Below are 18,799 nucleotides of genomic sequence, written 5' to 3' on the forward strand. Positions count from 1 at the left end.
TCATGGAGAACATACACAAACACTGTAGCCCCCCCAGTGTCTCTGTAGGGCATCATGTCACTTCCTCCTGGGAGCTGAGAGTCATAGAAGTTTTTCCACCTGCTCCTCTGCCTCTGGTGTGAGGAAACTGACAGGAGTCACAGCCTCCATGTTGACTCAGCTTCCTCTCATCCAAAGCATTCCCTGAGGACCATATCCTGTGTGTGAGACGGGGGTGAGGTGGGGGGGGTATGCGGCCTGGAGCGATCCAGATGACATGTGTAAGTTCATAGAGAACTGAAGTGTGTAAACTCAAAGTGGAGTCAAACAGAAAGCTGCATCCTGTCAGCCCCTGTGGTCTCTGTACCAGGTCCAGAGACCAGAATCCAACATGACACCATGCCCTCTGTAGAGAGAGAGGGTTCAGAAAACATACACTCTCACTTTGATGTCCACGGTTTCCTCTCCTATATATAACCACAAGAACAGTGAAAACACTGACACGTCCAAAAAATGAATGGAGGTCACATGGAGAGTGCCCACCTGTCAGAAACAAGCCCACAGGTCGTCTGTACAGGTTTTTATGACCCACAGTTATCTTCCAGTGTCAGGTGACCTCTAGTGGTCGTAGTGTGATAGGAGCAAAGGAGGAAGTCATGTGACGTAGTGCAAAGAACAAAGTCCACGTTAGAGGAGGGATGGGGTGGATGAAGCTAAGGACCTTCACACAGGAAACAGTTGATCACCTGACATCTCATCTCAAACCATCAGTAGATCAGCGTTTTACTTTTGGTTTATGACCAGATACCAGTAAAACTGAAGCGTCATCAGCAGCAGCTGTCCTCTGTGTTGACTCTGTCCACTGTCTATTTATCCAGGTAAAGATCTCAGGCTGTAGGTGCAGATCTCAGGCTGTAGGTGCGGGTCTCAGCTGTAGGTGCAGGTCTCAGGCTGTAGGTGCAGATCTCAGGCTGTAGGTGCGGGTCTCAGCTGTAGGTGCAGGTCTCAGGCTGTAGGAGCAAATCTCATGCTGTAGGTGCAGGTCTCAGGCTGTAGGTGCGGGTCTCAGCTGTAGGTGCAGATCTCAGGCTGTAGGTGCAGATCTCAGGCTGTTGGTGCAGATCTCAGGCTGTAGGTGCAGATATCAGGCTGTAGGTGCAGGTCTCAGGCTGTAGGTGCAGATCTCAGGCTGTAGGTGCAGATCTCAGGCTGTTGGTGCAGATCTCAGGCTGTTGGTGCAGATCTCAGGCTGTAGGTGCAGGTCTCAGGCTGTAGGTGCAGATCTCAGGCTGTTGGTGCAGATCTCAGGCTGTAGGTGCAGATGTCAGGCTGTAGGTGCAGGTCTCAGGCTGTAGGTGCAGATCTCAGGCTGTTGGTGCAGATCTCAGGCTGTAGGTGCAGATGTCAGGCTGTAGGTGCAGGTCTCAGGCTGTAGGTGCAGGTCTCTGTCAGCAGCCTGTAGGACGGGGTACTTCATGTTTGGTGGCTCAGTCCTACAGCATGATTGTGCAGACAGTAGGAACACAGGCTGGATGCTGGTATTGTGTAGTGTGTAGTGTATGTACTGTGTTCAGTGTCCTTCAGCCAAATACAACAAACACAGGAGCCTCTTCTCACTGTCATGAGGTCACCAACTTGTGCTCTTCTGCAGAGCTGGATGTGTATGTTCAGAGCCACTGTCCGTGTGTCTCCACCTCTGTGTGTGTGTGTGTGTGTGTGTGTGTGTGTGTGTGTGTGTGTGTGTATACATCTGTTTGTGTGACTAACCAGGAAATGGAACTACATTCTCTGGTCCTGATTGGTTATCTTTGAATATACATGACATGATTTATCTGTGAAGATGGTTGGACAATAATATTCTGATCGTATAATACGATGTTCACAGTAAATCTAAAGTCTGTAAACCAACAATGATAAACCTGCAGGAGAAACTGAAGTGTGAACACGTGGGAAAGATTTGTGTTTATGTAAAAAGAAACTGTGAATAACAAATATAATAATCAGTGTTGAGGTCACACAGAGACACTGAGAGAAGAAGAAGAGCTGTGAACATGTGTTACAGATATAAAGAAGAAGAAGGGCCCGCGCTGTCGTCCATCTTGAAAATCTACTACACCTGTCAGGATCTGCAGCGGGGACAAAGGTAACAGAACCACCTGTTCTCTGTTTGCACTCTGCTCTGTGATTGGACAGTGATTGTGTCTCTTTACACTTCTACAGGCGGTTTCACTTTAACGTGAGTAGATGATTAACTGGTCTGTTTGGTAAATGATCACCTGGTTAACTCCTCACCTCTGATACAGGGCAGCACACAGAGCAGACACTCTCCTCACAGTCTGTAGTGTCCCTCAGTCAGTGGATGAGACCCTCAGCATCAGGGTGGGGCGGTGGTCGGGGGGCAGGAAGGAGCTCTCTCTCTTTCATCTGAAAGCGAGCCACACAGCAGGCAGCTCCTCTCAGATATGAGCCACTCTCTCATCTCAGTGAGCCATCTGATGTTGACACAGAGCTGCTGAGCTGCTGTGTTTGTACAGTCACCTACTGATCACATGGACACCCCCCCCCCCCCCCCCCCCCCAGTCTCCTCTCCTCCAAATGGTTTCAATAATCCATGGTGGATATAAGGGGGCCTTTGGAACTAAGACCATGTATCTGATGGAGACTCATCAGCCTCTCTGAAGATAGGGAACTACATTCATCTGTGTTGGTCTCTGGACGAGCTGGTGATGTTGATGATGATGTTGATGATGTTGATGATGATGTTGATGATGACGTTGATGATGATGTTGATGATGATGATGTTGATGATGACGTTGATGATGATGTTGATGATGATGTTGATGATGACGAAGCGAGCTTGTTTCATCACGTCCTCGCAGCTCCCTGCAGAGAGCCCGTCTGGCCTCTTCCATGGCGTCTCACTCAGCACAGGTTTAATGCTCACAGACCTTCTGCATGTCAGATCCATTTGGTGAAAAGCAGCATTTTCAAATGAGGAAGACATCAATGAAGACTTTCATAATGGACTGAATGCAGGAAGGTTTTTACTTGTTCTGCCCCTGTGGCTGGAAACAAAATTAAAACACATCTTCTTACATGTGACATACCTCCCTGTGAAAAAATATTCACTGTGCAGTAACATGGTCTCTGTCAGTGTTGTGAATATCTGTCACATTAATGTGTGTGTTACATGTTACTGCTGTAGATGTTGAAGGTTCAGCTCATTTAATAACTTTATACTGTTTCCAGCTCTGTGACGAAATATTTTCCAACTGATCCAAGAGGTTTTTAAACAGTTTATTTATCTGAAGGAGAGGAAGAAGTTCCTCAACACATGAAGGAAACTTCATCCTTTATTTTATTATTCAAGGTCAAAACCAAGACATTTGGAGATACATGGTTTTCACTGGACAGGAAGGGTATCAAATTTGTAATTTAAAAAGTGACTAAAACTGTGAGACAAATGCAGTGGTGTAAAAACTACAATATTCACCTGTGGAGGAAGACAAGTATGACGTTGTATAAAATGGAAATACAGAAGTAAAAATCCTCAAATTTGTAGTCAAAGAAATTGAGACACAAAAAGAAAAGAAACAAAAGACAGTATTTGAAAATACAGCTCCTCCTGCAGATCCCTGCTCATATCCACGCACTTTATACCACAGTTAGCAGGAGGCTAAACTGACTCTGACTCTGACTTTAGAGTCAGAGTGGTTAGTGGTTAGAGTCAGTCCTGTGGCGAATGGGCCGTTACCTCAGCAGTGTATTCGTTTGTAGTTGAATATCACAACCTCCGTTCTCTGACATCCAGGTCCAGCTCAACCTGTTCTCTCACTCCCCCTCCTCCTCTTCCTCCTCCTCCTAACTAACTGCTGCGAAGTTAGAAAATATGTGTAAAAATATGATGTAGGAGCATATTCAGAATTTGTAACTTTCGTGTCTGAAGCAGTAGAAGTTTCCCCATCAGACGAATGAGTGTATGTTGTGGGGTCTCCACATTCCACATCAGTCTGCCATGTTGTCACCCTCTACTTGTTATTACATCAGATATGTTGGTGCAAACACCTGGCACGGTAACATGGGAAACAAGGGTTAGGAAATGGTGCGTTCCAGCTCTATTAGACTGAGGGAGACCTCCATCTGAGAATCAGATAGGACTTATCTCTCACAAATGACTTAAGTGGCTCCTTATAAAGGCCCTTTTCTATATGAATGCTTTTCTGCACAACACTGCAGACAACTCAAGGTATTTGGCAAATGTCAGATTTTAGACTGACAAATAGAAAATACTGTTGGCTGTAACTAGACTGTAACTAGACGTCTGCTGGAGCCCAGAAAGAGTTTATGACATTCACGAGTGTTCATGAAATCTGGCTGTTTCCAGACTTTCAGCCACATCTCAGTGTCTTCATCAGTGGATGGACATGGCTGAACTGTCAGAGCATCTATTAAACCGCCACGGACACACAATAGACTATTAACATGAAATAATAATCTCTATATTGATGTCTACAACAACTAATTGTCTCACTGCTCATGACTGAGCACCTGTGTTTGCTAACAATAGATCATATGACATTTTATATTTGTAATGAAATGACAAGCTAACACTGGAAATGAAAGGGCGCGCTATTAGCTATGAAAGAAATGTGACAGATCACCACTGAGACTTTATTTATATAGACTTTAATCCAATAGACTGACTCAAATCCCATCTCTAATATCATAGGCTACTGTGAAAAAATAAAACGTGGTGGTGTGTTTGTTATTTTAATAAATGATCATTGCCTTAAGAAACTAGAATTACTGTCTCGTGGTTGTCTTCCTCCTCCACTCAGGCTAGTTTCAGGTTACATCCCTGAGCCTGTGTGAAATTTTGTCATAATTGCTGTGTGAAGTCATGAGTAATTCAGAGGGCCAAAACCTTGTTTTGTGAGGTCAACCTGACCTTGACCTTTGACCTAATCAGTTGAAATCTAATCAGTTTATCCTTGGGTCCTCGCGGATGTTTGTGCCAAATTTGAAGAAGTTCCGTCGAGGCGTCACTGAGATATCGTGTCCGTGAGGATGGGATGTATGCACGTACGTATGCTTCCAGCTCTGGCTGCTTACTGCTCTGGACATGGACGCCATGATGAGCACCATCTATGCATGACACTCTCGATATTGAGATCGGTCCAGTCTGACCATAAGGAGGAGGAGACTCACATGCTTATTGTGGAGGGCTTCCTGCTTTACACCTATGGACATTTGATCGACCCGCTGCACCAACATTACCATATGAAATATGCAAAAACAGGAAGCTCTAGGAACTACGTGGAGCCAGACTCCCCCGATCTGTTTGATGGCCATGTCAGGCCCATGTATTTTTTAAACACAAGAACACAAGCAGTGGGAATTTTTGGAGGAAGGAAATGAATTATGACACTGAATTCACAGTTTTTGAAGACCTTGCAGGCCAATTAGAAGGGGGGGGGGCAGTTATATAATAAAAAATTACGAAATAAGCAGATTTGGCCATCAAGCCTTATTTTCTCGCCACAAAACAGCGATATACTACACAGCCCCAGTACATGTTCCTGATCATCTGCAGCAGCAAGCCCGGACCCTCCTGGCACCAACATCTGGCTGTCACCAGCATTAAAGACGTCACTGGGACAACAAACGCTGTGTGACCTCTGTAAGTTTCTGGAGGTTTTCCTACTACCACCACACTTTTGAACATTTGAACCCTTGCATTCTAATTCACATACTTTGCACCAAACAATCCTTTCTTAAGAGGGCAAGTAAAATCTGTCAAAAACAAACAAACATTGAACATTCTTCATTTTACTCTTGTGCTTTGAAACAAAAAGTCTTTTGTATACGCTGACAGAGAATCCCAATTTACACTGGCCTTTAAATTAACAGTAGCCTGCAGTGCACAGAAATTAAGTCATTGAAAGATTAAAATAACAATCCCATAAATCCATATCTACAGGAAAGCCCACATATACACGCCTAAAAGATTTTTAAAAATTCAGTGTATTTCAAAAGAGTTGAAGACTTAAACCAGTCATCTCTTTATTACTTTCCATTTACCACAGAGATGCCTGTTATAGAGATAACAGAGATGCATGTGTGCTATTGCTAAATCGATGTGAAGTCATGAAATGTGTTTTTAATCCCACCCACTATACCATCACCTTTAGATGGACGCCGTCCAGCAGTATCAGGGTGAGCGGGGCCCAACAGTACCGCTCAGAACTGCCAGAATCAAAGAGGTAGATACTAAGTTACACTCAGCACTAACAATGTATGTTTTTATAGTCAGTCAAGTGAAATACACAGTCAATTCCCTGGGCATTGTGTGGTTGCAACACACTTTAGCAGTAAATAATCACTGCTTATGCAGCCTGTTTTATTATTGCAGGATGAAGCAAAGATCAAAAAACTGCCTGTGGAGGGAGGCCAATCTGGTACAGATTCATGCAGGCATGCCTGTTAAATTAACCCACATGAGGGTAAAAAAATCCTCACCATATGGTTTTGGACTTCACTGAGGTCCGTGTAAGTAATGCATTTACAAAATGGCTTAATTTAGTGTAGTGATTTAACCTTTATGAGTAGTATTTTTTGGGGAATCAGGTGGATTGGTTCAGAATTAGAATCAGAAAAACTTGAATGATCCCTGCAGGGACGTTGCTTTCTTAGAAGTGAATCAAAAGTCAGTTAGGAGAGAGAGGTAAAGTAGCTAAAACGTAACAATAACAACAAAAACTAATATAAAAAAAACCTACCCTGAAACACTTTACAGAAGCCACACATCGTCACCAGGTGATCAGTGGTTGCACTAGTCACCTGGTGACACCCTGGTGACATCCCCTGTCTTTCATGTTCATGAGAGTTGTAAAGTTGGACATTTTAACATGGGAGTCTGTGGGGATCGACTCACTGCTGGAGTCAGCCTTAAGCGGCAAATCGAAGAAGTGAAGCTTTTGATACTTCTGTGTTTGCTTCACTTTTCAGACTCGGAGGTGCCGTTTGATTGGGACACAGCTATTGTGTTCAACTCTGTTTCTAGTCTGGAGGTTTTGTTTCTTGACCTGTTTGACTCTGTGATGTCACTGTGTCCAACAACGTGAAGCATCTTCATTAAGCATAAGTCCAAACTGCACCACAGTGAATGGACTGACCTCCTGTCACTGTCATGTCATTACCTTCCTGTGATGTCATACTCATTTGAAACCAGTGTTATAATGGAGGAAAACAGGTCTGTGTGTCTATGTAAAGTGAACCTGCTTCTTCCACTGGTACATCAAGCTGCACAAACATGAGATGTTGAACTTGGAGTGAAGGACAACAGTGAAAGTACAGGTGTAGTGTGATGTCATGGTGATGTAGTTAAAGCTGCAGATTATGTGCACATTCTGCTAAATTAACTTTAAACTACTATTGGCTGTATATTTGCTTCCCATAACTAGCTGTCAGGTTTGTTGTTAGTGATAATTCTTTAAAAGACACAGTTAATCAGGTTTTTATTGGCTCACAGCTCTAAATGAGCATCACATGTCTGCTCAGGTTGATAGGGTTGTTAATCAATAGCGATGACTCATCTATTTCCTGGCCGGGTGCTGGAGCTCCCACCCACTGGAATTTCAACACACTCCGGTTCCCAGAGTATGTTGAGCTGCTCAGCCGCGGAGGACGGTCAGATGAGTGAGGGAGCTGAGTTACAACACTTTGAGTTACAAACCCTTGTTCTCCAGCCAAGAGAGCAGCCAGATGACTCCACTGCTGCCTCATGTGTTAGCTCTGATAGAGGTTACAGTGTATTTTTAGTGTAGAAGTCCAATCTATGAAATGACTCCTCAGAGAGAAATAGATCAGCTCCACTGAACTCTGCTTTGATTTGGGTTTGCTCCAAATTTAATCATAAATGCTTATAAAATACACTGGGCTCCAATTTTAGAGGAATGTATTTCTAAAGCTACTGAAGCCACAGGACTTTATATAATACAGCAGTAAAAATATTTTACCGCTCACTGTAATCCAAGCATTACTGTTAGAGGCGAGCATTCAATCTGTGTTTCAAAATCCTCTGCAACAAAGAAAAAAAGAATTAATATAATTATTCTGGTTGACAGAAAAAATGTAAAACTGGATCTGAAGCTCATTTACTCTTACTTCCTGATTGAGAAATCTGGATCAGGCTTTATGCCCCGCCCACCACCTGCTGGCTCCAGGTGGACAGGTGAAGGAGCAGAGAGTAGATGGTGAGAGGAGGAAACATCAGAGAGACTCAGCCACATGTTTGAGCCTCAGTCAGACCCAGACTCAGATGAGACCAGAACCAGAGACTAGCAGATGGATCAGAGCGGTTAGCGTAGTTAGCATCTTTTATTTGTTTATGTTGTTTCAAGGTTTCAGGTTTGTTTAGCCCCACCCCCTGCCCCCACAAGTTGACAGGATTGGTTCCTTAGGTTTGTGACATATGAAACCCTGGATGTCTCAATCTGTATTTATTACTTCACTGCAGTTCCAATTCAGTCATGGTGCTGACTGATTAGTTCACTCATCATGCGTCTTGTTTTATATAAAAACGCATCAAATGGACGTTAACAGGGTTAAACACTTGATTTTCATCAGAGGGGTCTTTAAGTGTAATGTAAGTGTAACTGTCGTGGTGGATAATAGACCTGATGATTAATGTAGATCTGACTCCAGCTCTCCTGCTGCTCAGGTCACAGTGACAGTCATCTGTCCTCAGTGTTCCTTGGAGTGATAACATGTGATGCAACCTGATGTTTCTGTTGCAGCAGATGGCACATGTCAGTCTGACAGCAGCACTGGTTATGTGAGAGAGTTTAAAATGAAGTGGGTGAGCTCCTGAGAGAAAATATAGGACATTATAATTCATTGCTTAAGCCAGCGGCTGTGCCAAAACAACCAAGTTTAGAGGGCTATAAACAGAGCCGGACATGCAGCGCTGAGGGAGTCGACACAGAGTTCAGGGGAGCCTGCCAGCATCACTATTTCACCCTTCACTGTTTCATCCAGCCACAGAGCTGTGAATCATGATGAGATCTCCTCGCTCAGTGACTGTGGAGACTTCCATCAACCACCACACAGTCTGCACTCTCCTGGACTCTCACACCCTCCCTCCCCCTTTCTCTCCTTGGCCTATTTACCTGATTAACATCAGAACCAACAGTGAGCGTGGGGGTCAGAGTGTTAATGCAGAAAATGCCTACCACACTTTCCACTGGGTCGCACTTCCCTCACAGGGTGGGGTGGGGTGGGGGGGTCGCAGGGTCCATCGGGGGCGGGTGCAAGCGGACCGTGGCCCCCGTGCGTTGCATGAAAGTCAGTCGAGCATAATCAGTCATCCCACACAGTACAGAAACATGCCCGCCGTTAAGTTGTTTACATATCCCCACAATGACTCTGGAGTGGGGTAATAAGTGCAAATCAATGAGAGCAGAGGGAGAGATCTGGGTGAACGCTGCAGCCCCTGATGCAGACCAGGCTGACAGTACCTACCCAGAAGATGGATTAGTGCACCTGGCAAATTACATCGCTCTAATTGTGCACTGCAAAGTGCATGACAATGTATCACTGTAGCTTTAATCTCAGATAAACACAGGGCTGATGGTTGATGAGGGAAACAGAGGGAGGACAGGCCTCAAGTTCAACTCTGGGAATTCATTTCTTATTCAATTAAAGTGTGATGAGACGTACGGACGGATCAGGCCAGTCACAGCTTGGCTCTTATTGTTTGTAGATTTGACATCGTAACATTGTATTCACCGAGATAACGACAGATCACGGCGTTCAAGAGACATGAGCGGTCAGATGATCACAGGCTGTGAACGAACGCAGGTTGAACCAGAGACCGTCAAGTGATGGGGTCAGACCGGGTGTCAACATGTTGATGTTCAGACTCATCAGTACTGAGTAATCTCCACTACATTATTACATGAGTACTCAGTGACTAGCTCGCACGGACATAAACCACAAAGTCCTCAGAAGCACCTCTGTAGTAGTTCCAGCTGCAGGAGGTGTCTTCAGGACCACATTTTACCATGATGACACAGACTCATGAGCTGAAACAGCACCAGCCTCCCGTCATGGACGGTATCAAAAGTTAGTCAAAGTTATTTGGAGGAGAAAACAAACACAACAGTGAAATTATTTCACAAACGTTTGCAAACATCCTTCACAGTTTATAAATCCACTTCCTGCTTCAACTTCAACCCACTGAGTTTATATGCCTCAAACAAACTGGTTCAAGTGTCACCCAAACACATGAAAAGTGTTTGTACATGTTCCTACTGGCCACAGAGGCGGGGCAAAACCCTGCTGTCGGGGGCGACCCGGTAGCTCACCTGGTAGAGCGTGTAGCATGTTGCCGAGGCTGAGTCCTTACCACAGTGGCCCTGGCTCGAGTCTTTCCCTCTCTCTCCCTGACTTTCCTGTCTATCTATACTGTTGCTATAGAAATAAACCAGAAACGCCCTCAAAAAGAGAAATCTTCAAAAAAAAAAAAATCCTCCGTCAGGTGAGATGCGATGAATTATGGGTAACGGTGCACACTTTCATGGTGTCGCACTCTGCTGCTCGCACAAAACCAACAGACGTCTCCGTGTGAAGACTGGAAAAAAGAAAAGGTGTCAGCAGTTGGATCTTTGATTCATGTCACAGTCATCACCTGCACAGGTGAAAGAATTTTTCCCTGAAGACGATCGAAATGATCTTCAATAGAAAACAACTGGACCTGGCCGAACAGAAGTTCACCTGGAGCTGATGTGACTCCTGTGACAGATGTGCGCTGCTGTTACCACTTTATAAGAACTCTATGTATCAGTATTAACTAGACATGTGAGATTCGCTTGAAGCAGTTGTCATGTACATTAGTTTTATTCATAACTGCAGTTATTGTCATTGAAACATGTTTGATGTTTAGTTGATTGATGTTTAATTTGTGATCACCGTTTTCTGTTAAATCGAATTTGAAATAAGTTCAGGTTTTTGTTTGTCTCTTTCTCGACCCATGGGTGCTCAGATGGGCCCAAGTTTATTTACTATTCACACGACGCGGGTGCTGGACAGTAAAATGAACTGTGTCAGTCTGAAACTAGTAAAGAGGCTTGTGTTTCATGTGAGTTAGAGCCCTCAGTTTTTTGGGACAGTCGTGGGAGAACAGCCTGTGTTCTCTACACCAGAGTCCGGTCAGAACTCATCATGAGTTCTCTGCAGTTACAGAGTCTCTCTTTAACAAATGAAGGAGATTGAAATTCAAACAAAAGAAAAGACAAAAAGGGAATTACACAAAGTAGACAGAAAAGTCAGAAACATCCTAATCAGCACTAACAAACAAACAAACTCTGATTCTCTTCAAACAGTTCACATAAAATCCAGCGCCTCCACAAACACTCTTCCTCCCTCTAACTCCTCATCATACAGTGGGCTCTCAGGTTTCTGGGGCCTCTTCCTACTGCATGGTAATCACAGCAGGGTCAGCTGAGGTCAGGCCTGTCAGCGTGGCTCCCAGGAGAAGCTCTGAGGGCCAAGAATCCAAAGTATTTCTGAGTCCTACTGGGGCTGAGTCTGAGACCAATTTGAGAGGGACTGTAGCACAGGAAACTAATCAGCTAAATGCATGGAGGTGGAATTAGTTTGGTTTTAACCGCTTCACATCGAGAGGGTTATTATTTAAGAACAGCATACCTCTCTGTTGTCTCATGTGAGCGCATGAACACAAACATGGTGTATGTGCTGCAGTGTTGGAGGGTGATACTGCCTGCACATGGACTACGCATGTAAACCATTATATACGTGGTGAACCGGTGGTGCTTTAGAGAAGGTCGTCAGTTGGGAGAACAACACAACTGTCAATACCTTCACTCTACAATCGCTGTGCCTCTGATCAGGTCTACAGAAAGCATTTTGTGGCTCTGCGCCCCCCCATCGTCTGAAGTCCTAGCACCGGATGTTGGTAGATGATTTGACTATTATCTCTGACACGCTGACACGACCGTCTAAGTCAGCGGTTCCCAACCTTTTCCAACTCAAGGTCCGCTTGAAAATCTCAAAAATGTTGGCCGCCCACATCTGACCTCCGAACATTATAGAGGCCAAATAATTTGTTCCTCAGAGCACTTTTCACTTTAATGATAATGATGGAACATTCGGGACTGAACTGACAGCTGGGAAACATGTAGGAAGCTACATTTCTATCACTTGTCGCCATCTGTGTCTTGATTTTTTCCTTTTAATTCTTCCTGTTGGTAACCAGCTATCCATTTTGATCCTGCAGTTTTTGCCATGGACGTCAACTGTTAGTGCAACTGTAGCTTATGATGAAATCTACTGTATGATATATGGTTTTATGTCTATATTTATTTTATTATTTTTTATATGATGTGTATTGGTTGTGACTTCTGTTGCAAATCAAATTGCCCCTCACGGACAATAAAGACTTTCTAATCTAATCTAATCTATATGTATATATATATATATATATATGTATGCCTACATTCGTATATACATATTTACATTTCTTTTAAAAACTGTACCATTTTACAACCCACCTGCAATGCCTTCCTTGGTCCATATGTTGGGAAGCACTGGTCTAAGTCATCTAATGATGACTGTGAAGACTGTTGTTGTTGTGCTGTTGCTATAGTAACATGGTTCTGTGGAACGTGATAACTGCTATTGCCATTTCTGTCATTATGCTATGTAAATATAAGACAAGTGATGTTAAACACATGATTATTGATTCATTTTCATTCAGATTCATGGTGTGACTTGTAGCCGGGGCCCGGGGCAGTCACCTGGATCTCACTGTTCGCGGCTGTGTCAGCGCCCTGGGAGCACTCAGCTCTGAGTGTTGAGCTCCACAGTTCAGACAGCCCCGCACCTATGTTTTCACCTCCACATCGAGCTCCGACCTCCATTCATCACAGCTGAGTGCTGGCCTGAGCTGGTGACACACTGGGACTGCAGCTGTCGTCTAGATCGTACATTATGTCAGTTAAAGCTGTTTCTTATGAGCTGGATGACAGATAGTCCTTTAATTGTCTTGTTATTTTTCTCTCCTCATGTGAGAAAACATGAGCCTGTACATGGGAACGTGGACTGTTGCTGTGTTTGGATAGAACAATGTGAACGTCTCGCAGAGCGTGTGTGAGCACTGTTAATGTGGTGATATACAGGAAGCTGACAGCACGGTGACGTGGATCCAGGTCATGTAACATAGAAGGCTTCATGATAAATAAACAGCTTCATCGGTGTGTGGCACTGAGTCTCTCAGGACCGTTGTGCTGTGAGCTCTGACACAGGCAGAAGGTCAGAGGTCAGCACCTCCTCAGTTTATCATCAGGATGTTTCAGTGTAATGCAGCAGAGCCTAATCCTTTCTAATCTATAATCTATAGTCCACTGGTGACCTGACATTACCTGAGTTATGATCTGCTGAAACGATGAAACCGTGAATCTGATCTTTCATCAATGAAAACTGCTGAATATCTCCTGTCACCAGCTCTCTCTTCTCTCAGTCCTGTTTTATAGACCTGTCACAGGTGTAACTAATGACCATAATGATGTTCCACTCAAGTGTCCCAGGGAGCCATGACAGAAGCTGTGTCCCAAATGGGGCTGCATTTGAAGGCCGAATGTGTCACAGCGGGGAATTAGACCATCCTGTTTCAATGGATCCTTCAAATGTGGCCGAGAAACGTGTCCTGCAACCTATCCCAAGATTCATTGCGTGCCGGTAATGAAAGCAATCAAAACTGACAGAGAACTCGAGGATTACACTTTTGAATGTAAGTACTTGGTTCAGCTCAGATCAACAGCACAACTGTTAAAACCAAGGGCCTTAAAACCTCAAGTTTTGTGTGCGAAGTATGTGACCCCTGAATTGGGACACAGTTAGTGACAGTGAGCAGTATGAATAAGACCAGGACCAGGACCCTGATCCTGAAGCAGCTAAATGGAATAAGACAAGGTCAGACCTGATTCAGACCTGATCAGAGATCAGTCACTCTTTAATACACCTGTGTTTACATGTTAAAATGGACACCACCTAACTTTACTTCATCATGGCATTCACACACATTTCCTCCTGCTTCCAGTCTTTGTGCTAAGCTAGGCTAACCATAGATCTGACATGGACAGTATTGATCATCAGACTGTGGGTCATCTGTAATTTACAAACAGTTGGACTATTTTCTCTTTTATCCTGTCTCGTCTGTGCGGCTATAGATGTGATTATGTTTTATGACAGTTTGTATGAGGGTGAAGAGGTTTACATTTGTCTCTGAAGGCAGCAGCAGCAGCAGCTACTGGTGTGATGGGAAGCCACAGAGCTGGACCCAGGTTCACTTGTCATTTACAGGCTCAACCTTAACTCCAATGTTTTCCAGATGTTACAGATGTTATTGCCACATTATTGCTGCTGGTGGAGCCCCAGCTGTGAAACGAACCACAGCAGCCCAGCCTCAGTTCTGGTGGTGGAGGTAGTTGTTTCTACTGGCTGCAGGCCACAGACCGTTACAGGCTTCATCTGATGGATCAGTGTCAGGCTCCAGATCTGAGGCTGGATGATAATGGAATTCATTTTCTATAATTTCCATTCATAAAACTATTAGTCAATGACGAAACTTATACAACCAGAGAATATATATAAAGAACAAATAAATATATAATCACTCTCCATCAGCCATTGTTTGCTTTCTCCTCCTTCTTCCTTTTTGTTAACCTCTAAGCTACTAATCCTGTCTATCTGTACAGGGTTGGAATTTGCAGTAAAATGTTTGCAGTAGATGTTTATGTGTACCAGCAGCAGAGACGGATGTATTTGTTGACTTTTTATGTTGTCATATATTTAATAATGATAAAAAAAAGGCTCTGTAATTTCCTAAAACAGCTGGTCCCTGCAGTTTTAAGCATATGTTACTCTAACAGAAGAAAATATTGCATTAGTTGGGGACTATTTTCCGAATGATGTATAATCAAACTACATTTATTGAATTGAATCTGAAGTGTTAATATTAACATTAACATAAATAAGTAATTGTAGAAAATATAACACTGAGCTTCGGCTGTTGCCTGGTAATTCTATCAGCTGCATCAGGCCCATTCAAACAAGCTCCCCCAGATTTACCTTTAGAAACGTTCAAATATAAAATATTATTCATACTGTGGCTTAAATACATGATGGTTATTATTCACTGAGAGATGGGCTTTCATGTTGCCCAGTATGGCTAGCTATGTGGCCCCTCCTGAGACTAGGAAGGGCTCCTGATCTGTAGATGACATCACGAGATGTAAACCTACATTGAGATGGTTTTTAGTTCTTAAAAGCACAAATAAATTCTTATGGATCAACACTTCAAATAAAACACAGGAGAGGAGGAAAATATGGAGCTTTAATCTCCCATTAAAACTTCAGAATGTGTGTACAGACACATAGGGGAAAAGCAAAGGCAATAGGGGAAAAGCGTTTGTTGTTTTTTTGTTTTTTTAATTAAATTTCAATTTTTATTTATTTGTCTTTATATATACTTATTTATTCTTATTTTATTTCCACATTTCTTTTCTTTTTATAGACTTAATCTTTTTTGGCACTACTATGACTCCACAGAAAACTAATGAACTATAAAGGATCATTTTGATGATAAAGTTTACATTTTCTAATTAATTTAAAAAATGAAAAACAAACTCTAACTAATCACAAATCATAATAACGTGGCCGTTAAACAACGGCCGCATAAAGGAAAATAAAACAGCTACTAAAGTCATCTGAATGCTGGAAAGTCTATTTTACGAGCGCACACAAAGGGAACTGTGGTCTGCTGTGAACTCTGGGTAATGAAGTGTTTCTATGTTGTTGTGCACTCATGTATCAGGTTAGCTTTTAACGCTCCGAACTCTAACGGCAGTAGATGAACAGTCACAATGATGAAGGGAAAGACGGTGATAGTGACTGGAGCCAACAGCGGGATCGGGAAGGCCACCGCAGCGGGGATAGTGAAGCTCCAGGGCCGTGTGATCATGGCCTGCCGGGACCTGAGCAGGGCTGAGGAGGCGGCCCGGGAGATCCGAGAGGAGACCGGTGCAGACAGTTCACAGCTGGTCCTCAAACAGCTGGACCTGGCCTCGCTCACATCTGTACACACTTTCTGTCAGGACATAATGAAGGTAGCTGGACGGATTTCTGTCGCTGATCAGAGTTTGTTTCACAGACAAGTCTGCTTAAAATGAACGTCAGACCAAACTTCATTCGGAAATTGTGCATTTCTATAAATATGACTGTGTTATCTCTGAATCCTTCATCCGTTAGAATCCAACAGTATATTTCCTCATTGAAGAAGCTCCACTTTTTAATTCGGCTTAGGTTTGATTTCACAAATATCACTTATGTAATAACAATTTCAGATTAATCAGCCTGCAGTTCCTGTCTTCACACTTTACACGTTAGATTAAAAGTTATGTATTTTTTTATATTTGAGTAAAACAGCTGCTGCTCAAAGGATTATTTAACAGCTGAATTGAATAACATCACTCATCGATTCGCAAAAGCGCATATGAAGCAGTTTTTATTTTTGTTATTAATGTGTCTTCCTTCATTTATCAAGACAGGAACATTTTTTAATGGAGTTCTCACAGCTCAGGAGTAACAGTAAAATTTGTGGATGTGCAAACACTAATAGATTCACTGTGCCATTTCATTTATTCACTATTTCTATTATATTTAGCGGTAGCAGTCATTAATAATAATAATACTAGCAGCTTTCAGTGCTTTTGTAGTTTGTACCTGAATCTCCACCATAACTGTAGTCCAGACAGTATTTAGAATTAATGTCACTAAATAAAACAGTGATGCGGATGAGCATGTTTTTACCTTAAACCAGGTGGCCAACAAGGGCAAACTTGCTGCAACAGCCCAAAACACTTGCATTAGGAGAAATGAGCTGCAGGTTCGAAAAAAAACATGCGTAAATACAAAACAAATACAACAACAGAAACTTCCTGCAGGAATTCAAAACAAAAACATGAACAGCAAACACGCTGCAAACACGGAAACGATGTAAAAACAAACAAACATAAACCTCCAAAACAAATGCAACAGAAAAAACGCTGCATATCCAGACAACACAAGGGAAGAGCGCCAGGCCTCTTGGGGGGAGCGCTCAGTGGAACACCCCTAGCCTGTCCTCCTGTAGCCACACGCAACACGACTAGATGCTACTGATTGTTATATAGATGATATGTCTGTTGTTTTGTTTTATTTTAAAAAGGTATCAAGTCTCCTTGATAACATGAGAAGCTCTATGGTTACTGACTGGCCTTGTGTCATTTTATTTTAATGTGACATGAATAATTAGTAGGATACCTGTAATTATTAAAGCATCATGTAGACTACACAGTGTAGCTTTAGTATATGATACAGACTCACACTGTTTGTCCTCTAGTGCAGGTTTTACACTGACTGTGCGTTCACAAAGTAAGCCTTTTGTCTGTAGCTGAGTGTCTCTGTGCTGAACAGGAGGAGCCTCGGTTGGATGTTCTGATCAACAACGCTGGGATCTACCAGTGTCCCTACAGCAGGACAGAGGACGGCTTCGAGATGCAGTTTGGGGTCAACCACCTGGGCCACTTCCTGCTCACCCACCTGCTGCTGGACCTCCTGAAGCGATCCGCTCCCAGCCGCGTGGTGGTGGTCTCCTCCAAACTCTATAAGCACGGACACATTAACTTCGAGGACCTGAATAGCGAGCACGCCTACGACAAGGCGTTCGCCTACAGCCGCAGCAAACTGGCCAACCTGCTGTTCACCTGCGAGCTGGCCCAGCGGCTGGAGGGCAGCGGGGTGACGGTGAACGCTCTGACTCCAGGCATAGTGAGGACTAACCTGGGGAGGCACGTTCACGTCCCAGTGTTAGCTAAGCCCCTGTTCAGCCTGCTCTCCCGGGGCCTGTTCAAGAGCCCGGAGGAAGGAGCTCGGACCTCAGTGTATCTGGCCTGCAGCCCAGAGGTGGACGGCGTGCAGGGACAGTGCTTCGCTGAGTGTAAGCCTCAGGTCCTGCTGGACAAGGCCACAGACCGGGACGTGGCCAGTAAACTGTGGGACATCAGTGAAGTCATGGTGGGCATCACCATGTGACCATCAAACAGTATATCCTCAGGGTTATCATGACAGAGACACGTCCATCATCTGAAATCATAAAAATCATAAATATTCAGTTCCCGCTCTGGTCAGAAGAAGAATGATTCTTTCTCCTCCATCAAGGTCAGATCACAGGCTGTAACTTCAGTGGTGGTTTACTAGAGTCACACACTGGTCTGGTTGCCATGGTATCACCTGACAACAGTTGTCATGGCTGCAGGTCAAAGCAGGGAGCTGACTGACACTCTTCATCTTTACCTGATGATCAGCAGTTTGTTCTAATATAGAATAAATCCAGATTCTGAACCAGTGATTGGATCCTGTATGACCACAGTGCCTCCTCCCGAAGCTGAAAAGTTTGTGTCAATTCAAATTTGAGAATTTTTGTATTTTATTTTTGTGTTTTGATTTTGATCAACTTGATTGAAGAGTTTTCTGTGTCATTGCTTCGTTTCAGTGCAGCAGTGTGTCGATCAGTGTAAGAGACAGACTGAAATAAAGTCATTGCACCGACTGATTTTTCTATGCTGAATAAAAAACATATTTATTTATTTATATTGTTCATACAGTTCATACACAGAGGTCATTCTGCTTTACATACAGTTGATAAAAGACAAAGAAACGTGTTCACATTGAGTTTTTACTCCTCTGCACCGGTGGCCGT

The 18,799-nt window shown here is 43.5% G+C and overlaps 1 protein-coding gene across 1 annotated transcript; it reads left to right on the plus strand.

The window, feature by feature from the left end:
* Nucleotides 1-15,806: 15,806 nt before the first annotated feature.
* Nucleotides 15,807-18,649, plus strand: LOC130179649 (retinol dehydrogenase 14-like). The gene is made up of 2 exons (XM_056392602.1): nt 15,807-16,166; nt 17,515-18,649. The coding sequence occupies exons 1-2, from the start codon at nt 15,924-15,926 to the stop codon at nt 18,130-18,132; spliced, it is 861 nt and encodes a 286-aa protein (XP_056248577.1). The 5' UTR covers nt 15,807-15,923; the 3' UTR covers nt 18,133-18,649.
* The last annotated feature ends 150 nt before the right edge of the window (nt 18,650-18,799 follow it).

The sequence above is a fragment of the Seriola aureovittata genome, chromosome 13 (assembly GCF_021018895.1).
Source record: "Seriola aureovittata isolate HTS-2021-v1 ecotype China chromosome 13, ASM2101889v1, whole genome shotgun sequence".
Lineage (NCBI taxonomy): Eukaryota > Metazoa > Chordata > Actinopteri > Carangiformes > Carangidae > Seriola > Seriola aureovittata.

Coding starts and splice junctions, on each gene's coding strand:
- LOC130179649 (XM_056392602.1), top strand. CDS start 15,924: ATGATGAAGGGAAAGACGGTGATAGTGACTGGAGCCAACAGCGGGATC. Junction 16,167..17,514: donor TCTGTCAGGACATAATGAAG/GTAGCTGGACGG, acceptor TGTGCTGAACAG/GAGGAGCCTCGGTTGGATGT.